The sequence below is a fragment of the Labrus mixtus genome, chromosome 22 (assembly GCF_963584025.1).
Source record: "Labrus mixtus chromosome 22, fLabMix1.1, whole genome shotgun sequence".
NCBI lineage: Eukaryota > Metazoa > Chordata > Actinopteri > Labriformes > Labridae > Labrus > Labrus mixtus.
In genome coordinates this window covers 11,583,857-11,602,781 of record NC_083633.1, presented here as the reverse complement: position 1 = coordinate 11,602,781, position 18,925 = coordinate 11,583,857, and the positions used below count along the sequence as shown (strand labels likewise).

The following is an 18,925-nucleotide window of genomic DNA, read 5'->3' as shown; positions in this document are numbered from 1 at the left end:
CATTTCCTCAAGTTTATTACAGGTTTTTTGTAACGATAGTGACATATTCTGTTTTAGGTTGCTGTTGGGATACAGAAAATTAGCTTCACATGCCCTGTTCCAACCTCCCCCCTGTTTCTGCCTGGCTGAAGTCTTGCTCTTTCTTTCCAGTTTCTTTCAAAGGGCCAGCTGCACATTCAATCTCTGCATACCACATCCATGCTTCCCCTGCATTAATACTGTCCAATATCATGCATCTGTTTCAATACTGTTATTTATATATGTACTCAAGTTAAAACATTACAATCCTGGTGTTACATTATGGTTATTCTTGTGTCACCAGATAAAGCAGATGATGTCAAAAGAGAAAGCGAAGAGAAGTTAGAAAAAAGAAGAAATACCATCTGGTTGAAGAAAAGCATTGACTGGAAACCCAAAAAGAATTCCCAGTGTATGAGGCCTTGTCATGGCCCGGGGTATTAAACGTGTATTTGCTTTAATGCATGCGGTCAGTCCCCGTCTGGCTGAAACTTTGTAATAACACACAATCTGACAGTGGCAGGAATGTTGCGGGTGCTGGTTTCAGCATTAGGCCGCATTAAGTCAAAGCCCAAAGCATGCTACCGACAGAGCAGTCTCAGGGGCGAGATTAGCACCTTTTTCACCAGCATACGCACTGCTCAGATCAGAATACATCAAAGAAAAGCCATCATAAAATCTTTAAGAGGCTACTTAGGCAATGTCTGAGCCCATTTTACTCAGCATTAACGAGTCTGTACGAGCAACAGCTTGTGAGATCAAGCAGAGGGAGTCATTGTCTTTAGCTTTTTGTTTTTTTGCAGAACTCACTTAAGTTTTCTTAGTAATTTATTGACCGTTAACAAAACCTAATTCAATAATAATTCAAAAAAGAAAAAAATGCACATATATTCTAACAAAATGTTTTTGTTGTCTCTTTTCCTGTCATGCACCCTGAGGTCAAGCCCAGATCTTACCTCCCGTATATCCCCAAAGAAGAGTTTGGATAAGCTGCAAATTCAGGCCTTATTGTTTGACATCCACACAAAGACAAGTTCAATCATCCCCCCAACACAAAAAGCTCACTTAATACAGCCCTGTCCGTCATGTGACCACATATCTTTACTATGACTGGTGAGGCTTGTCAGTTCTATTGTTGGAGGCAGAAGATGAGTTATACCTGGAGGGGAATGCTGCCTTCAAGTGCTCCTCACAGGCGGCTGTAATTGAAAACACAACTTGTTCTTTCAAAGTGTTATTGACATAAAAACAAAAACAGATTGTGAAAGTTTTTTGTTGTTGTTGTGTCCCTTTGAGAATCGACAAAGCATACAGCTGCTCTGCTTTTACATGCTACACTGTTTAAGTAACAACTTCTGTTGTCAACCTATCAAATCTTGAGTATGACAAAAGTTTTTTCTCAAGTTGACACACCTCATTATTACAATATGTCCGACAGTATTTGAAGGCTACAAAGGATTTGACGTCAGCTGGTTCTTTAGTCATTTCTTTTAACAGCAAGTCTAATGTCTATGCTTTAGGCAAAACATGATATACTACAACAGCAGCAACCAACTATTCCTATATTCCTGACAGCATTTGAAGGCCCCAGAAGTCTTGACAATGACTGGGCTCCTTGTCTGTCCTTTAAAAACTTTACTTGGTGTTACATTTAATCATGTCACATGCAAATAGGGGCATTGTTCTCGTTATCTATGAATCTGTTGGTGAACTTTTTACATAATCCAATGACATGTTTGTCGAGCACATACACATACCATTAACAAACCATGCAGAGAAGAGGCAAATTCTAACAGGAGCTAAAAGAAGTGCAACTATTAGAATATTTGCTCAGAAATTACTTCAATAATTAATCAATTATTGACATTGGCATAGTGGCAATGTCAGCTAGAGGCGTTAACAACCAATTCTAATTATTGAGTATGAAGATGAATTAAAGTATTTAATTGTTTGATTAAAGTTTCCCATGATATGTTGCATTTAAGGCTAGTTAACAAGTAGTTTAATCACATCAGTGCTAACACAGTAGGCTCTATAATGTAGTCCATGGTGGAGTTTTGGAAAGAAACATGAAACAGTTGAATACCTCAATGTCTTTATTGCTGTTATTGAGTCATGGGTACAATGTTTGAAACATTTATCCAGTTGGAAACTGCCCACTTGTGTGACATTGGGAGTGCTTAGAGAGACTACAGATAGTGTGATTTGCATAGGCTTTAGCGCTACACAAACAACAAGTGTCTGGTTAAACATGGAATAAAAAGAAATACAAAATGGACACAAAGTTGTAAAAAAAAAAAAAGAAAAAAAAAGAACAATATGGCAATAAGAAACCACTGTATTACAAAAAATGTCACATTAAATCACACTTCAAAATATTTTGGTCAAGACCCCTGTACTCTTTCCAGGAGCCATGGAATGTGATTGTCAGACTTTTGTGCAGAACCATTGGTCGATTTAATGCCCCAGCAAAAGATATCATCCAAGCTTGCATTGTGCAACACTTATGGAAAGGAATGTATGTGTTAAGGAGATGTCAGTGAAGAAGAAATCACAAGTCTTTATATCATACTGAGTTGCTTTGAGGCCGTCATGTGATGAACCTCAGCTGTCGAAAATGCTTTCATTGCAATCCTAAGGCCAGAAGAGTTACATAGTGGTAAATATCCTTGTTATGTACTAACATCTTGCTATATGCTTATAGGCACACTGATTTTAATTTGAATGCCTTTACTTAAAAAAGATATTGATGCGCATAAGAGTGAGCATAGATAAAAAAAAAAAAAAGACCCTACAGCTTTAAAGCAGCAGAGACAACTGGTGCACCTGCTCATGAAGAGGAATGTCTGAAGATTTGAAAGTGATCATCGGGTACAAAAGCTACAAACAGCTAGAAATATAAAAGGACACATGAAAACATAAATAAAATGACAGAGGATAATAAAAGTCATAAGGGCCTTCGTCAACACTCCTCTCACCTCCTAAATGAACTGCCTGTTGGTGAATAGTTTCTGGATACAAAAACAATGCAAAAAATATTTTTGCTATGAGTATAAAGTCGTTATATAAGATACAGTATGATATTCAAAAAACATCACATGTGCTAACATATATTACTCAGACCATTGCTGCACTATTGGTAAGACATAATACAAGTGAAATTAGCTAAATTCTAGAAGTGCTTATATTTCTATCCTGAACGGGTGAATGTTGAATAAAATAGGAATGTGTGAAGCTTTTGCTTTAAATATAAATAAAAAAAAGAGACGTGCGAGGGAGAGAACAGATTTCACCCATCTCTTTGGAATGTGGAAACTTTTAACTCATCTACTCAACGTCTAACAAAACTGTCGGCACATCAGATAAATCTCAATTTATTTGTTTCTTTTCTTTCTGGAAGGATTATAAAAAAAAAGTTATTAATTAAACTTATTACAAATGTCCAAATTTCACAGCATTTTGTTTCTTTTAGAAAGCAAAAATAATAATTGTGCAAATGCACTATACGTGGCAACCGTACAAAAATAGAATGCTGTTTCAGTACAGTGCTCGGACAGCCTCTCTGCTATCCCTCCGTTTATGTGGGGTCCTTCTTGGGAATGTGAACTTTATTTGGTTCTTAAGACAAAGTCAAAAAGGAAGAGTTTCGGATTGTCGTGGTCCCCAGCTTTAGTGGCTCCTTCCACACATTAATGTCCCATACCTGGTGAGAGACAAAAGATGAGTCCATCAGCGGCTTTACAGCAAGTCTGCACAGCTGTGGGTTCACAACTCTGAACCTGTGACACAGAAGGCCGAACCAAGCTACAAACACCACGATGAAGTGTCAAAGTCATGCAGTTGACATGCAGTTTAAAGGCAACTCGGTGCTTGCTTTAAAACTCTGTCAGCCCTTTTAATCAGGAATTAGTTTCTCTGCTTTTGGGTCAAAAATGGTAAATTCATTGACACCTCCTTTGAGAAGGATATTTGTGGTGTGTTTTCTTGGTTTTTGGGGTATGAGAGGGGGCTTCTTTATTGCTTATCAAGTAAGGGTAGGACAAACACAGGGCTGCCACTTTGAGGGATATAGCTTCTTGCAACAGCCCTGAAGTATCACAGATACCTTTCCTAATCTACAGGTCCTAACTTGAGAGCGTCAATAAGTCTTGTTTCTGACCAAAGTGTGCAAAACTAACAGAACTTAAGTCATCCTGTGCTGTTCTGTTTAGTGCTAACAAGCAAATGCTATCGTGTTGACATATCAACCAAGATGCTGAGCATGGAAAGCCTCACACAAATTAGCTTTGCTGTAGGAAAGTTGCTCTGGTAGCAGCAGAGTCACTGCTAGTCATAATCTTAGCTCGCATATAAATAAAAGCACATTGATACAAACTACTTGTGTCAATCTCATTTGCTAACATACAGAGTGCCGTTTAGGATACATAACAAGGCAAAAAAAAATCTTACTTCAAAGTCATCTCTCTAAAGTCAGCGCTACCAGAAATATTTTATTTTGGATCTCTCCAGCGTGGTGTCAAGTGTTTCTAAGATCATGTGGCTTCTCACAGCAACACATCCTAAATCTAAACAAATCTTCTGTCATCATATGAGTGTGCTAATCTCAAACATAGCAGTGATTAATATAACAATCTGTTCTGGCAGGAACACTATACCTCTAACACTCTGAGAGGCAGAAGCAGACATTGGAGAGGTTTGAGTGGAGTCGAGATGGCTGCTGAGTGAGTTTATAGACGTGATATTAGTCTTTGCCTTCGTGTGTGTGATCCTGTGCTCTCAACAAGCAACACATAACAAAGACATGTTTGTAACCCCTCAAGGCCAAAACTTCTCTTCTGCCCAATGGGAACAAAAGAAGGCGGTGTGTGTGTGTGTGTGTGTGTGCTCAGATCTGACTCTAAAATAGTAAGCAATGTTTTACTGGCATCCTAAAACGCTGCGGGGCAAAAGGCCAAAGGCAACCTGAAAAACAGTGCAGGGTGACGGCCGTGATAGAGTCACTGACTGGTCTTTAGACACATGGTGTCGAATAAATCAAAGAGGCAGTGACAGCATGACAAACTGTACGAGAAGGTCATTCCTACAAAAAACGACCGACCTGCCAAAGTTCTTGGACATTTGTCTGAACTATCACAACATGTTTGCTGGTGAGAAGCCATAGTGGGATCATGTGTTTTTCACTGCACTAGCTGTTTTACTGTTAGTTTGAGACAGCTGAAATTATGTGGGGGATGATGTGGAGAAAGCCTTGAAGTTTTATGTAATCTTTTCTTTCAAACTAAATTATGGTAGCAACTGTACTGATGACATACTTTTAAAACATGCTGTTTGGTAAAAACCTTGAAATTCATGTAGGGTTACTTTCATGTTATAATATTTTCTTGAAACAATTTAGTATTTCTTTATGGTTTAAGAAAATAGCCTGTCTTTTAGTTTGTGTAAGCAATTAGAAAAAGACTACACTAAAGCCCTCTCAGGACAAAGCATTGTAGCTCAGGTTTTTTATTGACATTTTCGAGCCCCAAATCGAGTACTGCAGTGTGCATGTTCACACAAGTGCCTATCTATTTTTAGAATTATGTACTCACTAATCTCAGCAGTCGCAGACTTGCACTTATGAAAACTCACCGTTAGCGACTGATTTGGTCTCTCCTCTGCCCGCCACCTGCAAGACAACATGATAGGAAGGTGAAGAGGCAAAAATAATGCAGAAAGTAAGTTAGATATGCCTGCAAAAGTGCAGAAAAATAAAATCATTTTCAACAATACAGCTACTTCAATCCATCCAGCTCTCCTTCACCAGTTATTATCCCGCTCACCCTGCCCACCCTGACATCACAGCAGAGCACGATTAGTTAATAACATGGTTGCAAACCGCTACTTTTCCTGTCCAGGGCCCTTTTTACGTCAGTGTAGACCACCGCCTGCTGCCCTCCAACCCAACTACTGACTGTGGCGGACCACAGTCTTCAGTCTGCACTGCAGCTGCTGGCTGCAGAAACACTCTTCTACCAGGGTAGGATGCAAGAAAGGCAGGAAGGAAGCAAGGAAGGAAGGCAGGAAGGAAGAAGGACCGCTAAAGTGAGTGAGGTAGGTGGCACTCTTTTATGTCTACTAAGCAGCTCTACAAACACGGCCTTATTTCTATAAATAAATAAAGATAAAATATTACAGTCATGTCAGGTTTAGGGCACTTTGTTTAGAATTTGAGGTGATAACAATGATTCAATCCTTTTAGACTGACATTACACAACACAGAAAGGCGTCTTTCTCTTAAATACGGCTGTAAACAGTTTCTCCATTAAGGCCATATAAAGTCATGTGAAGTGGGCCTGAGAGTGCTGATTTGTGGTTGTAAGAAGAAGGAGCAGTGATGTGATACAGCCATGTGTGTAAAGCATTCAGCTCCGCAGTTGGACAACATGCACACTGTTAACGTTTTTTTTTTTTTTTTTTTACGACACAGAGTTTACAGTAAACTGTAATCTTCTGGATTCTGTTGAGTCGGCTTTTACAAGTTATGGGTGTTAATGGAGTCAACGGCGTAATTCTTTTAAATGGGCTTTGTTGATATGCTCACTTTGTTTCCTTTAACGTTACAGCACTTAGTACATCTGGCAGACATGCTCTATGACTCAAGAGGTTTTTTTTCTTACTCTCTAATGTTAATTTAGGAAAGAAAGCGATGCTTGTTGCTCGACATTTGCTAAATTGCAATAATTTAACCTCTTCAAAATCAAGACCTTAGGAGTGGCTTTAAATTAAGCTTAATACAATTTTCTGTTTAATAATTTTTTGTATTGACCTTTTTTAGTTTGGTCTACCATAGGGCTTTGTGTATGTATCTCTTTAGCTATAAGAGCTCCTGTAAGAAACTTCATTTTGTGTTGCTCATCTTGTCCTGTTCATGTTCTGATCCTGCTTTCTTTTAACAGTCAAATGAATTACATGTGACTTTTTTTGCTGTGAAAAACTTGCCCTAAACATTTGTTGTTTCAGAAGTGTGCCGTAGTTCACACCTGACACCCACCCTGTGTGAAAACATTCATTAAAAATGACTTTAAAGAAATGATGAAACTTTTCATTGATGTTCTCATTTGCATTAGTAGGTCATAAAGAAGCATTTATATTCATTTCAGTCTGTTTTATGAAAAGATAAAAACTCCTCACTGGAGCTTTAACTCCCATATATATTTTTATTTAGCCTTTAATCAACTTTATTTAATTTGTCTGTCCACACAGTCATACATTTAAGTCTGCTTTAACTTCTTGTTATGTGCATATATTCACACTTAGAGTTTTAATCTCTGTAGTTTCCTCATTTTAATGTGATGACTTTGTTTGTTCACTTCCTGTTTATCAATTACAGAGTTCTTTTTATTTTGCACTTCTATTTACAAGTTGTGTTTCATTAGTTGCTTGATTTTATAAAAGAATGTTTGACATTTTCATTTTTTGATTGAGAGTATGCCTTAAATCAGACAAATGCTGTGAAAGTAAAAGAACAATCAACTTCAAATATTAAATGTTTGGACCACATTTCTTTATATAATTCAGATCTGATTAAAAGGAGCAGGAGTGTCCAACTACAGCAGATGAGAGCGCAGCTTTGCAAATAACCCAGCACAAAAAAAAAAAAAAGGCTTGACAGTGTGACGAGCAGTGTGGGCTCACTCTGTGATAAGCGCTTTGAAGAAACATGGAACATTAACTCTTTTACCTCTCCAGGTTTTTCCAGATTAAACGCTGAGGTCAACTAGCTATGAGAATTCTTTAGAAACAAAACAAACAGAAGTGATTGTTACTCCCATGTCTGTGAAAGCAGGGTCACAGTATCATGAGATTAGTTTAATATTCCTTTGACAAAGGCTGGACGAGCATGAAAAAACCACGGGGAAGCCTTCCAACACCACAAACCATTTGGCATAGTTAAAACTCCATCTGGATCAAATCCAGTAAGCGCAACGCTCATTTAGAATTTCCAAAATGGGTGCGACTGGTATTTCTTGGTGTTGATCCAAGACCACTACATTTGTTTAAATGGATTACAGTTACCTTGGTTGGAGAGGCTCCTTTGTTTTCCCATAGACTCCTCTTATTGGTGACATCAACAGGCTTCAGGTCCTGACAGAGAGACACAAAAAGCATCATATCAGCCGTGCTCAGAGTGTTCTGCATTTGTCCTTCAATTTCAAAGTGTTCATTGTATTGTGACATGTGGCAGAGAGCCTGAGATGTAGAGGAGAGGAGTGACAGAGAACGTGTGCAGTGAGCGCCAAGGCTGACAGACACTAATGAGCAGAGTGCTGCTTGTTACGAGGAGGTGGAAAAAAGCACTCTTACGGTGAGTCGGAGGTAATTGCCTTTAAGATGCTCCATCACAATGCTAAGTAAAATTCAGGTTTTAATTATGTAGCACTAATACAAGGCAAATAGAGCCAGTGTTTTTGATAATGAACTTCTTGGGTATTTGTTTTGCCTTTCATAATCTCGGTCTCTCTGCTCTGTGTGTACCGTTTGCAAAAAGCCATAATCCCCCAACATAGAAAGCTCTAACATAAATATTTGGGTGACATACAGGTAGAAGTGATGAGAGGGGAGATAATCTGGCACGACGCCATAAACATAAGAAGGCCTGATAATGGATTTTTGCCGCCCCCCCCTCGCAAAGCTTATGATAAGCTTAAGATAAAATGCTCTAGTGACACTATTTACCAAACTGATGCCAACTCTAAAATATCCACATGTCCTCTATTTGTATTGTTAGGCCGATGCACTGTATGTAGCGAGACTTATAATTTGTTATGATTTATTCTTTCAGGCCACCAGGTGGTGCCAGACAGATGCTAGCTCAACCTGAACAGCTTGACTGCATCGTTTAGAAATGACACAGAACAGGACCAGCAGTGATAATGACATTATTATAGTGATACAGGGGTGAAATGAGAGTGAAATTATTCAGTTCTTAATACAGCTGTGACCTGTGTCATGTTGTTGCAGAAGCACACACATCTATGAGGTCAACTATCTATAAGTGAGCATGTTAGAGTCATGTGTTCCTCCAACTACAGACACATTGTAAGAAGCTCTCAAAACATGTTTCAATCCCAAAGTCTTTTCTGTAAGATACAATAAATACACAAGTGATACAATTCTAGACCATCAAAAACATGTATCCACCCTTTATTAAGAGCTTAGCACCTAAAAAGTCTTTAGATGACTGTGCGAATTTGGTTTGATTAGATTTGATTGACAGCGACCAAACAGCGCACGCACTGTAGTCAGATTCTGAATCTGTTCAGATTGTTGCTCAAACCTGGATGGCTAATCTAAGAACCCCCACGTCAACATTTTTACTGCTGAGTCAAATCAGTGGGAAGCAATAAAGATATCTTCTATTTAAAAAACAAAGTGTAACTTGGGAAAAATATAGAGAGCCATCCATCGAGCAGAGCAGGAGAGCACGACCAAATCTAGATGTACAGGTTCAGACTCTTCAACTTCATATTAATGTTTATTTATGGTTGGACAAGCAAATTATGAATCTGTTGTTGAGGCTAGGATAACTCTATGCAATGTGTAACTTACTATCACTATGCCAACATTCGCAAGATAGGGAAGGATAATGACAAATGTTAGCCTATCCATTCAAACACCATGGTAACTGGTACCATGGTAACTTGCTGGGTTTATCAATAGTGTTTATTAAATCTCAAGATCCCTTAGGGTTCCAGTAGAACGGCTTTGTTTCAGGTTCTCTTCAAAAGGAGACAGGAGTGTGCAAAGGGCTCTTCAGTTTCTCGGGTCTACAGGCCCTGAACTGAACAGAACACAAGACTATAATTCTGAGCAGCAGTGACAAGGGTTGCCACAGCGACGACCTACCGCTGGCCTTCCTCCTGACGTTTTGCCGCTCTCCGGGGTTTTATTCAGCCAGTCGTTGATGCGACCAGCCACGCCTGTCTTCATCACAGCTGCTTCCTGTTTGGATATGGTCAAAGGTTAGCAAAGCGTCATCTGCAACAGGGCTGAGCAGGAAGTACCAGAGAATTGGTCTCTTTCCTCCCTCCCTCCTCACTTTTTCTCTCTCTCTCTCTCACTGAACTTAATTTACTTTCTTACGTCCCTCACCACCTCGCTTTTTTTACCTTGAACGTGCTCCCGCCACTTCCGGGCGAGGTGAACACGTTGCCTTTCTCCCACATGCTCTTGATGTTTCGTATGCCGTCGGTGACCATGGGCAGATCCGCGGCTCCGGAGCGAGGGGATCGAGACTCCTTGTTCTCTCTCTGTGGAGACAAAGAGATGGCTTTAAGGTGGTGATGGGAGGGCAGGGATGGCTGCCTGATAAGAGCTCAGGTTCCTTTTTTTTTCTTCCTTTTTTCTTTTGAGCTTGCTAAAAATAACCATGAAAGATTCCTGGCCTGTCTTCAAAGTGCACTGACAAAGGAGAAAGAATCCTGTTCTGTTTTGGGTATTTAAATACAGAGACATGATGTGACTTATACCAGAATAAGCATGCAGGAGTTGACAAGCCTGGTAATGTTTTCTTAGGTTTAAAACACGTAAATAAGACAGGATTGGTGCTTTTGGTAAAGTGTAAGGCCCAAATGGCACAGTTTTGTTTTTGCATTCAGAGACTGGAGTCAGTGCAGGAAATAGATTTTGTATTCAAATTTTTTGCCATCTAATACAGGATTATTTTCTCTTGTTGTTCAAATTTGATTTCAAATTATCCTTAAAAATATTTGCAATGTGACATAATAATAATGTCACTAGAAGAACAATGCTGGCCCCTTCAGCTAAGGGTGGGTGCATAGTTATTTTTGTATTGATTTTTTAAACGTGATGCAGACGTTTCATATAATAATTAAAAGCTTACATTAGAAGATGCATTAAGAGTGGCCTGGACATTTAGATGCAAACATATTTGCAGCCAATATGACTCAATCCAATCCAATAGAAATGATCACATAAATATGGCTTTTTAAAGTACATTTAAATCATCTTGTTCTTTAGCTGGTATTATATTTGTGACCATGTCTTGCAATTCCGAGAGGGATAGGTTAAATATTTTGCACAGCACAGCAATAAAAAGTAACTCCTGCGTTGACCTCATGAGTCACCAGTGATCATGAGTCAGCAGTCTTTTCTCTACAATGAATTTGAACTTTTACGCTTTGAGAGATGTTTACCTGAGCGGCCGAGGTGTACTGCTCCAGCCTGTTGTCTATCTTGGACACCACAGGAGAATGAGCTGCCTTTGCTGTGCTGCTGGGCAGAAGCAAACAGTTAGCCCACACAGCATGTGACCACTTTAAATATTACACCAAGTGTAGTCAACCATTTTATCTACGGTGCCTTGAGAGAGCACACTAACCCACCCCAAGTGAGGTTTAAAACCGTCGTTATTCTGCAAAACAGGACCGTAGGCCGACACGCTCTGCTGAAAGGAAAAATATGTTTCTGTATGTTTTCACCTTTTCTGTGCTGACTTGTTCAGGAACTCTGCTCTCTCTCCGATCTGTGGACAAAGGTTAACAGACATCTCAGTTAATACATATTGCAGTGATGTTCCACAGATGCATATATCACTGCAACACACCTCAGTAGTCTTAAAACAGATGTTTAACCCAACCCTTCTCCTAGTTTCCATATTTCTATCAGCCTTTATTGTGTGTGAGTAGTTTTACAGTAACATCTGGTTATAACTCAACATGTAGACACAGTAATCACTGATTCTGGTATGATTCACAACTTAAATATGAACTTTAATAATCATTGATACTAGAGTTTTTTATTTAATGGTTGATATCTACATTTTATATAATATCTTCCTATGTTCATAAGCTACAGTGGATTCTCTTGCACAGCAAAAAACAATGTCACTGATTGTTCCCTCTCTGTTCAACATGCTGAGGATCACACACACACACACACACACACACACAGAAAAAACACCCCCCTCCCATGTCTGCCGTCGGACTGTGGGAATCTCAGAAGCTTGTTTATGATAAACGGGGAAAAAAGGGTAAAAGAGGGGGCAACCGATGCGTTCTTTAGACACTCACAAAAATAAACTTAAAATGGACAAAAGAACATGCAGAAAAAGCTCTCCCCCTCCCTCCCTGAGAAAAAGAGCCATGCACTCAGCTGCTTCCGAATGTGGGAGTTCCCAAAATACTCCCCGACAGGAAATTCCCCATTCTCATATGCGTTTTAACGAGCTGTGGCCATACGAACGCAGTTACAGTAATCCTGTTAACCCTAATCACTTTCCTGCATCCCCACAAGCCTGTCCTTCAGCCTGTCGCTCAGTCCTTTTCTCCCTGGAAACACTGTCCTTTATCTAATGTACAGAGCAGTCAGTGTTACACTGATAACATGTAAGAAAGCTTGTGGAACTGGGAGGTGACTGCTGATAGCAAGAAGTCATTCTCTATCTTTTGACGAGAGTCATTACATTTACATGGCATTTCTGGGCAAAAAGACACAATGGCAAAAGGCAACCACAAAGCCGATGTAAGTTCCGAATGGCATGCATGCTGTTTTAAAAAGTGGGGGGCGGGGAGTTAAAAACATGCAGCACACAAATGATATTAGAAACTGTTAAAAAAATGTCCAAGGGAAATGGGATTTTTTTTCTCTCTTAGCTGTTGTTAAGTCTCAATTTTGTGACATGCAAGACCAAACATTGACACATTTTCATGCAGTCCTTTCAAGTTATTGTTAAGCTATTCTAACTAATTGTGTTATAGCTGTTTCCAGCAGCAACATGCAGCTGTTTTCAACAAAAGTAATCTCTGATAAGCCCACTGTTTAGCACACAGGTGGATATTATTTGTTAGCTAACTGGTGAAAGTTGTGGGTAGATATTTAAATCACGAGTTGGATAGGACCGTTCTTAGTCTTATTAGACTACTAAGATTGACCAAATGTCCAGAAAACAACCTGAAATGAGTGAATATGTTGCTCCACGTCTGTCAAATGTGTAAATAAGCAAGTTTGTGCTCGCAGTTTCCTAGTTAGCCATATCAACTTGATGAATTCCATGTTTTTTTTTCCTGCAAGCTCAAAGTGAATTACAAATAGATTGAAATTACTTTGAAAGAGTCTTGGCAATTTTAGCTGTGTAAACATCATTCACATAACATTTTCCCATAAAATAATTGGATGTGATATATATTCATGGGGAAAACTATGAACTGTATTATGGTCTTGTGATACAAAATGTGTGCCACTGCAAAGCAACAATTCATACACAACACAGCATGTACAGCATGAACTATTTGACGACCTACACACAAACACAAACACACCATCACACTCGAACTCAGCAGTACCTACAGTAAACATGATCACAAAGTACAGCTGTGTCTGTAAGGAGAGCACAGTGATTTGAAGAGCAGCAATAGTAAAACATTTGTTTTAAAATGTGACCACAAAGAAACAACGTATTGGATTCCAGCACTATCAGAGCTCTCACACCATTAGAGCAGAGCTCAGACTCTGGAGTCTCACTGGGACGGGCCAGATGGATATTACTGCTAACCGTCACTAATTAGATTTTCTCCACTGGCTGAAAATCCCTTATGATTTTGAGTGTGTGGGAGTTGGTCTTTTGGCAACACTGGAAACATTTATTCACATTTGAGTTGATTAAACGTTCCTTTACAGTGACAACTGTTTGTCTTTGGGTGAGGTGGGGATAATGGGCACACACTGGGTGGATTTATAGTGTCATGTTACAGTACATGTGACAAACGGGTAAACATGTCAGCAGAATTTCAAAGTGAACAGGAAGAAAAACCTAAACTTTGCTTATTTAGCAGCTGACTTTTTCAAATGTCTCTCAAAGTTTACGAAAGGCTTTTCATTTCTTTACCACCTTCATCTCAGTCAGATAAAACTTCATGCAGAGCTACGTGAGGTGAGAGGGGCAGATGCGGGTCATCTGGTTCTTAATCTTATCAAATATTTTGGATGTTTAGCTTCAGCTTTGCTGTAGTGCCGGATGAAGGGGATTTGCAGGTTTTTGAAGAACGGTAATATTGACTTTGTTATGCTGACAACTGTGCTGGACGGGACAAGGAACACTGTGTATGATAGTCACAAATGTTTTTAAATAATGACATTGTTTTTTTTAGTTGCTGATGAAGAAATTGCTGATTAAATATTTGTACTAGAACAGGCAAGTCCTGCTTTATATTACTACTGTACTTCTTAAGGGGTTGGAGGAGGCTGTGGTAAAAGCAATCATCTGCATCTTAAAATGTTTCATGAGGACTGTACTAAACATCAGATGTGTCAGCTCTGATGTAAGGTTATGTTAAAAGTCCACTTAATGACCAGCATGTCCACATTGTAGTTTGTACCTCTTTATGGACCGGGGTCTTGGATGCTATAATAATTAGAGCACTGGGTATGTTTGCAGCTCTACATCCTGATTTACTAGATCTAGGAACTTTTGCAGCTAAATAAAAAAACCAAAAAAAACTTTTCAAACATTTGATAACAGACCTAACTAGTTCTAAAATTCAATATAACTACGAGAGTATCTCCTTATTTTCATCACTTCTGTACACAGATCATCAACTTCTGTCTTTTATTGTTGGCCTTGTTTGGTTCTGTTTTTTTTTGTGTATCTGTTGTTGAGTATTATGTATATTAAAGGCTACACTGGAGATGGGCATTTCAAATTAGCTTGTGCTGTAAAGTTTGTGATGTGTGGCAACAGTTTACTTGCTCCATACTTGTTCCTATACAAAAAACATGACATCATTCTAAATTGTAAGGAGGCTCATTTCTGCATGCACCTTTAGCTTTATGTCATTTAGCTATACATCATATATTTTGCCATCAAGGTTATTGTTAATACTAATTTATTGTTCTAAAACAGACCAGTAGGAAACAGTCAATGGTGGTGTTTGAGACCGACTGAAACCGAGCTAGCTACTGCAAATTCAGAGAGAGATTTCATATTTGAGTGGTTAATCTCCTGCTGTTATCCATTTAAACTTTGTATGTACTGTGCTTGGACTTAAAGTAGTTAAAATAACCAAAGGGTCAGTTGAAAAAATAAAGCTGGTGTGACTGTTCTGTTGAAAGCAAGGCAGAGTTGGAAGGATAAAAATGGCCGACTGACCTTCAGAGAGGAGCCTCGAGGGCTGACACACTTGAAGGGTCTGCCCTCTCCGTCCACGTCCTCCACCTTCTGTCTCTTCTCAGCTGCCTCTGCTCTCCGCCTTTCAATCTCCTCCTTCATCTTCCTCTTTTCATCCTGACAAACACAACATGTTTTTGGATTTGAGGTCAGAGGATGCAAACATGAGCACAGAGTTAAACAGAACTAAAAGCAGAAACCCCCCCAATTTACTAGTCACTTTCAATGAAGCAGAAATGTTGAAGTTGATAAGGAAGGCTCTGTTATTCCCAAGGATGAGCCAGGCCAGGAATTTCTGCTCATGCTAACCACCAACTAGCCTTGTATAAAAAAAAAACACTGTTGCTGCTGGAAACTGAAAACATACCTCCTCTTCACCAGCTGATTACACTGGGAATGAATTTACAAACCAAGAGTGTTAGGAGCACAAAATGCAAAATTTTTCAAGAAGTTAAAATTCTAAAATGTACTTATTATCACTGTTATTATGACAGACAACAAACAATCAGGAGTGCAGCCATCCGTACAACAGATATGTACCACTTTCTAATTGATTTACTTAACTTATCCAACAGAGCACAACAGAGACTAATTCAATTACTCAGAGCACATTCTTATTTACAGTGATCACATACCTCCAGAAGAAAATAAGCTTGAGACATGTAGCCGATCAACAGTTTTTTCAAACAATGAGTATAGGAATCATTTGTACTGTATTCAGAAGAGGAACGGTGCTTGGCAGTATATCAGCCCTCTCCAGCAGCCTTGTCTTGGTTAATTAGTCTTTCTGTATCTCTGGGCCATCTTTTAATTACCAACCAAAAGGCCTCATTAACATCACACAAGAGGAGAAGAACAGGGGCAGATAGCGAGAGACGGGCCGCCACATTCTGAGCCAAGATCAACAAAGACGAACAGTCAGGGTAATAGTGAGGGTTCAGGGCCTCAGAGCTGAGGGATAAAAGGGAAACTGAACGGCGCGGCGTGGTTGAATACAGATGTGAATGCAGTGAAAAGGAGGAGGTTATCACGGCTGAGACGGATAAGGATGAGGCTGGAATAAGAGGAGGAAGACGAAATGACATACATAAGTTAAGTGTGGGGACCCAAATAGGTTGAGTCATGATAACAGTGAAGTATGGTGTGATAACGTCGCCACAGTGCAAGTATGATGGTGATGCATGGTTTCAGCGCACGCAGGTGTAGAGACTAAATCAACATGAGGTAGTGTGAAAAACAAGAGAAGACAACATGGGCTTTAGTGACAAACAAGAAGAAACAAGAGGACTGAATGAGACCGACTGGGAAGACTGTAGCTGTTAATAAAACAGACTTTATGAATTCAACAGTGATGATACCTTAATGAGCCACAAAATCAAACAATATGCATAAAGATGGACCATTTCTACATAGACTTTTTTATTGCTTGTAAATACTGCTGCGGGGATAATTGTCAGGCAAGGTTGTTAACAGCACGCTCAAGAAACAGCTTTATAATTTTTCTTAAATATTCTCAATGAGTGATACATATTGACTGTTAAATACAGCACGATGATTTTTTTGTTTAAAAAAGGAACATGCATAGTATCATATATCTACACTACATATAGCTTTGGTGTGTTGTCATTAATGTGCAGTAGAGCAACAGCAGATCTGATAACTGCGTCCACCTACTGGCTGTCTTCCTACCTCCTCTCTGGCTTTTCTCTCGGCCTCCTCCTGCTTCTTCTGTATCTCCTCTTCCTCTAGCACCTTCCTCCTCTCCTCCCTCTTCCTCTTCAGCTCCTCCAGCTCGACTTCAGCCTCCTGCTGCTTCTGCCTCATCCTCTCGAACTCCTCGCTCTCCGCATCGTCACGGCGACGCTTGAGCTCCTCCAGCTTGCACTCTGCCTCCAGGCGGGCCGCGTCGTCCTGGTCGTCACCCGCGGACACCTCAGGGGAACGCACACTGCCGCGGCTAAGACAAAGACAGGTCAGAGCACACAATGCAGGTCAGAACACACGCTAAATATGTAGGATGCAAAGCTGCTTGACAAACAGGTAAACACTGATACAAACTGAATATTTCAACATGCACTTGAAGGTTTGGTCTCTTTCACGGACAAGACAGGCCAAAGCACTTTGCACACATTCAAATATCAACAATCACCTTCACAGAGATACTGTTACAGCACATCTCCAGTTTCATTCCCCGGGTGTCACTGTTTGTGATCCTCGTACAGAAACACACTACTGCTCTGATACAACTGACCGCTTTACAAGAAAGAGATTGTTTGCTGAAAAACTGATTCAGACATGGTTTTCAATTACTTTGCAGAAGCCTGAGGCGATGCTGTAGTGCTTTCATTTTAATGCCAGTCTGAGAATTCTGACAAAATCAATCTGCGACATCATTAAGTTCCTGCCTAGCTGAACTGCCCCTGTTAGGAAAATGGAAACACAGTGACATGTCACAACAAATGTGAGAAAAACTCATATCAAGAATAAGATATATTATAATACCCTGCCTTTTTTTCTTCCTTATATGGTAACATTTTTTCTTTATCATAGGAATATGTGTCTTTCGCACGGACTTCTGTATATCTCGTTTCACAAAGAAATGGTTGTTTTGTAGCTCTATCTTCTCTGCTGACTCATGTCAGGAGTATTAAGTTACAGCAGTACTTTTCCACATCTGGTGGTAAGAGACAGGCTTCATACAGCAGTATATGTGAAGGAACTTTTTTATTTGACAACGTCGGGGAAACAGGGGGGAACTAGAATCCTCCTCTCATGTGACCTAATATGTCAAATGTACTTTAAATAAAAGAATCAGGCCATTTTAAAAAACAGTACTTAATAATTACTAAACACGTCTTGTGTGTGTAAATGATTGATTTTGTTTCCATCTTTATTTGCACTATAACTGGTATGTTTTGAGTTTTCGTTTGATGGAATAAATATTGTTCATGTATATAGGAATTATTATAAAACAAAGAAGCACAAATACATCCATGTTGGTGCACCTCTAACAAAAGAAAGAAAGAAAATAATTATGCTGAACGAGATGAAGCATACAATTTGTTTTCTGAATATTTAGGATTAAAAGTGACTATTTTGACTTTTGATATTCTTGTTGAAAACATTGCTTTCCTGAATAATCGAGGGTACCGGGCTATCCTCAATCCCTCCTTAGTGGAAACCCCTTTCGTCACATGATCGCCTGTCGCTATGTCTCTGTACCTGAGGGTCCTCTCGGGTTTCCTGTGCTGTATGGGAGTCACGTCCTCGTGTAGCCCTCCATTCTGCTTCCTCTGCTCCTCCCTGGCCCCGCCTCTCTCCTCCACCTGCACAGAAACAACCACGTGAACAGTGTCAAAGATGTCTTTAGTGGGTCAGCTGACGGGGGAGAGTGTGCAATGAGTGTGCAAATGACAAGGAGCACAAGAGCACAACCCACACAAAATAACACAGAACATCCTATAACACAGCGTCCACTCCAGAATGACTACTGAGACAGGATTATCTAACATATGATCACTATGGGCGTGTGTCCAACTTGATATTCTCTCTGTGACTGTTAATCATCATCATATGGTGACAGGCAAACATTTAAACTACCATTTATTATAAATAGGTAACATACAGTTGCAGCTTGCAACATCAGAATACATTTGTTTAACTGTTAATTTTAGTGAGCTTTTGAACCTTTTCAGCACTGGTTAGGACTCTCTCAATGATTACAATTCAGTTTTTTTAATACTT

At 39.5% G+C, this 18,925-nt stretch overlaps 1 protein-coding gene across 7 annotated transcripts in view; it reads right to left on the bottom strand.

Moving 5' to 3' along the window:
- Window positions 1-2,096: 2,096 nt before the first annotated feature.
- cald1a (caldesmon 1a) overlaps window positions 2,097-18,925 on the bottom strand; it is a 56,423-nt gene continuing 39,594 nt past the window's right edge. For 6 of the 7 annotated variants that reach the window (XM_061030331.1, XM_061030334.1, XM_061030335.1 and 3 more), the window contains 10 exons: window positions 18,404-18,507; window positions 16,871-17,138; window positions 15,164-15,298; window positions 11,499-11,542; window positions 11,214-11,289; window positions 10,167-10,307; window positions 9,904-9,999; window positions 8,074-8,142; window positions 5,647-5,683; window positions 2,097-3,721 (listed from right to left, as the gene is read on the bottom strand). In XM_061030331.1, the coding sequence (XP_060886314.1) occupies window positions 3,708-3,721; window positions 5,647-5,683; window positions 8,074-8,142; window positions 9,904-9,999; window positions 10,167-10,307; window positions 11,214-11,289; window positions 11,499-11,542; window positions 15,164-15,298; window positions 16,871-17,138; window positions 18,404-18,507 (984 nt within the window). In that variant the 3' untranslated portion in view covers window positions 2,097-3,707. Of the gene's footprint in view, window positions 3,722-5,646; window positions 5,684-7,738; window positions 7,790-8,073; window positions 8,143-9,903; window positions 10,000-10,166; window positions 10,308-11,213; window positions 11,290-11,498; window positions 11,543-15,163; window positions 15,299-16,870; window positions 17,139-18,403; window positions 18,508-18,925 lie in introns of all 7 variants that reach the window. The other variant, XR_009666078.1, reaches the window with a different exon arrangement.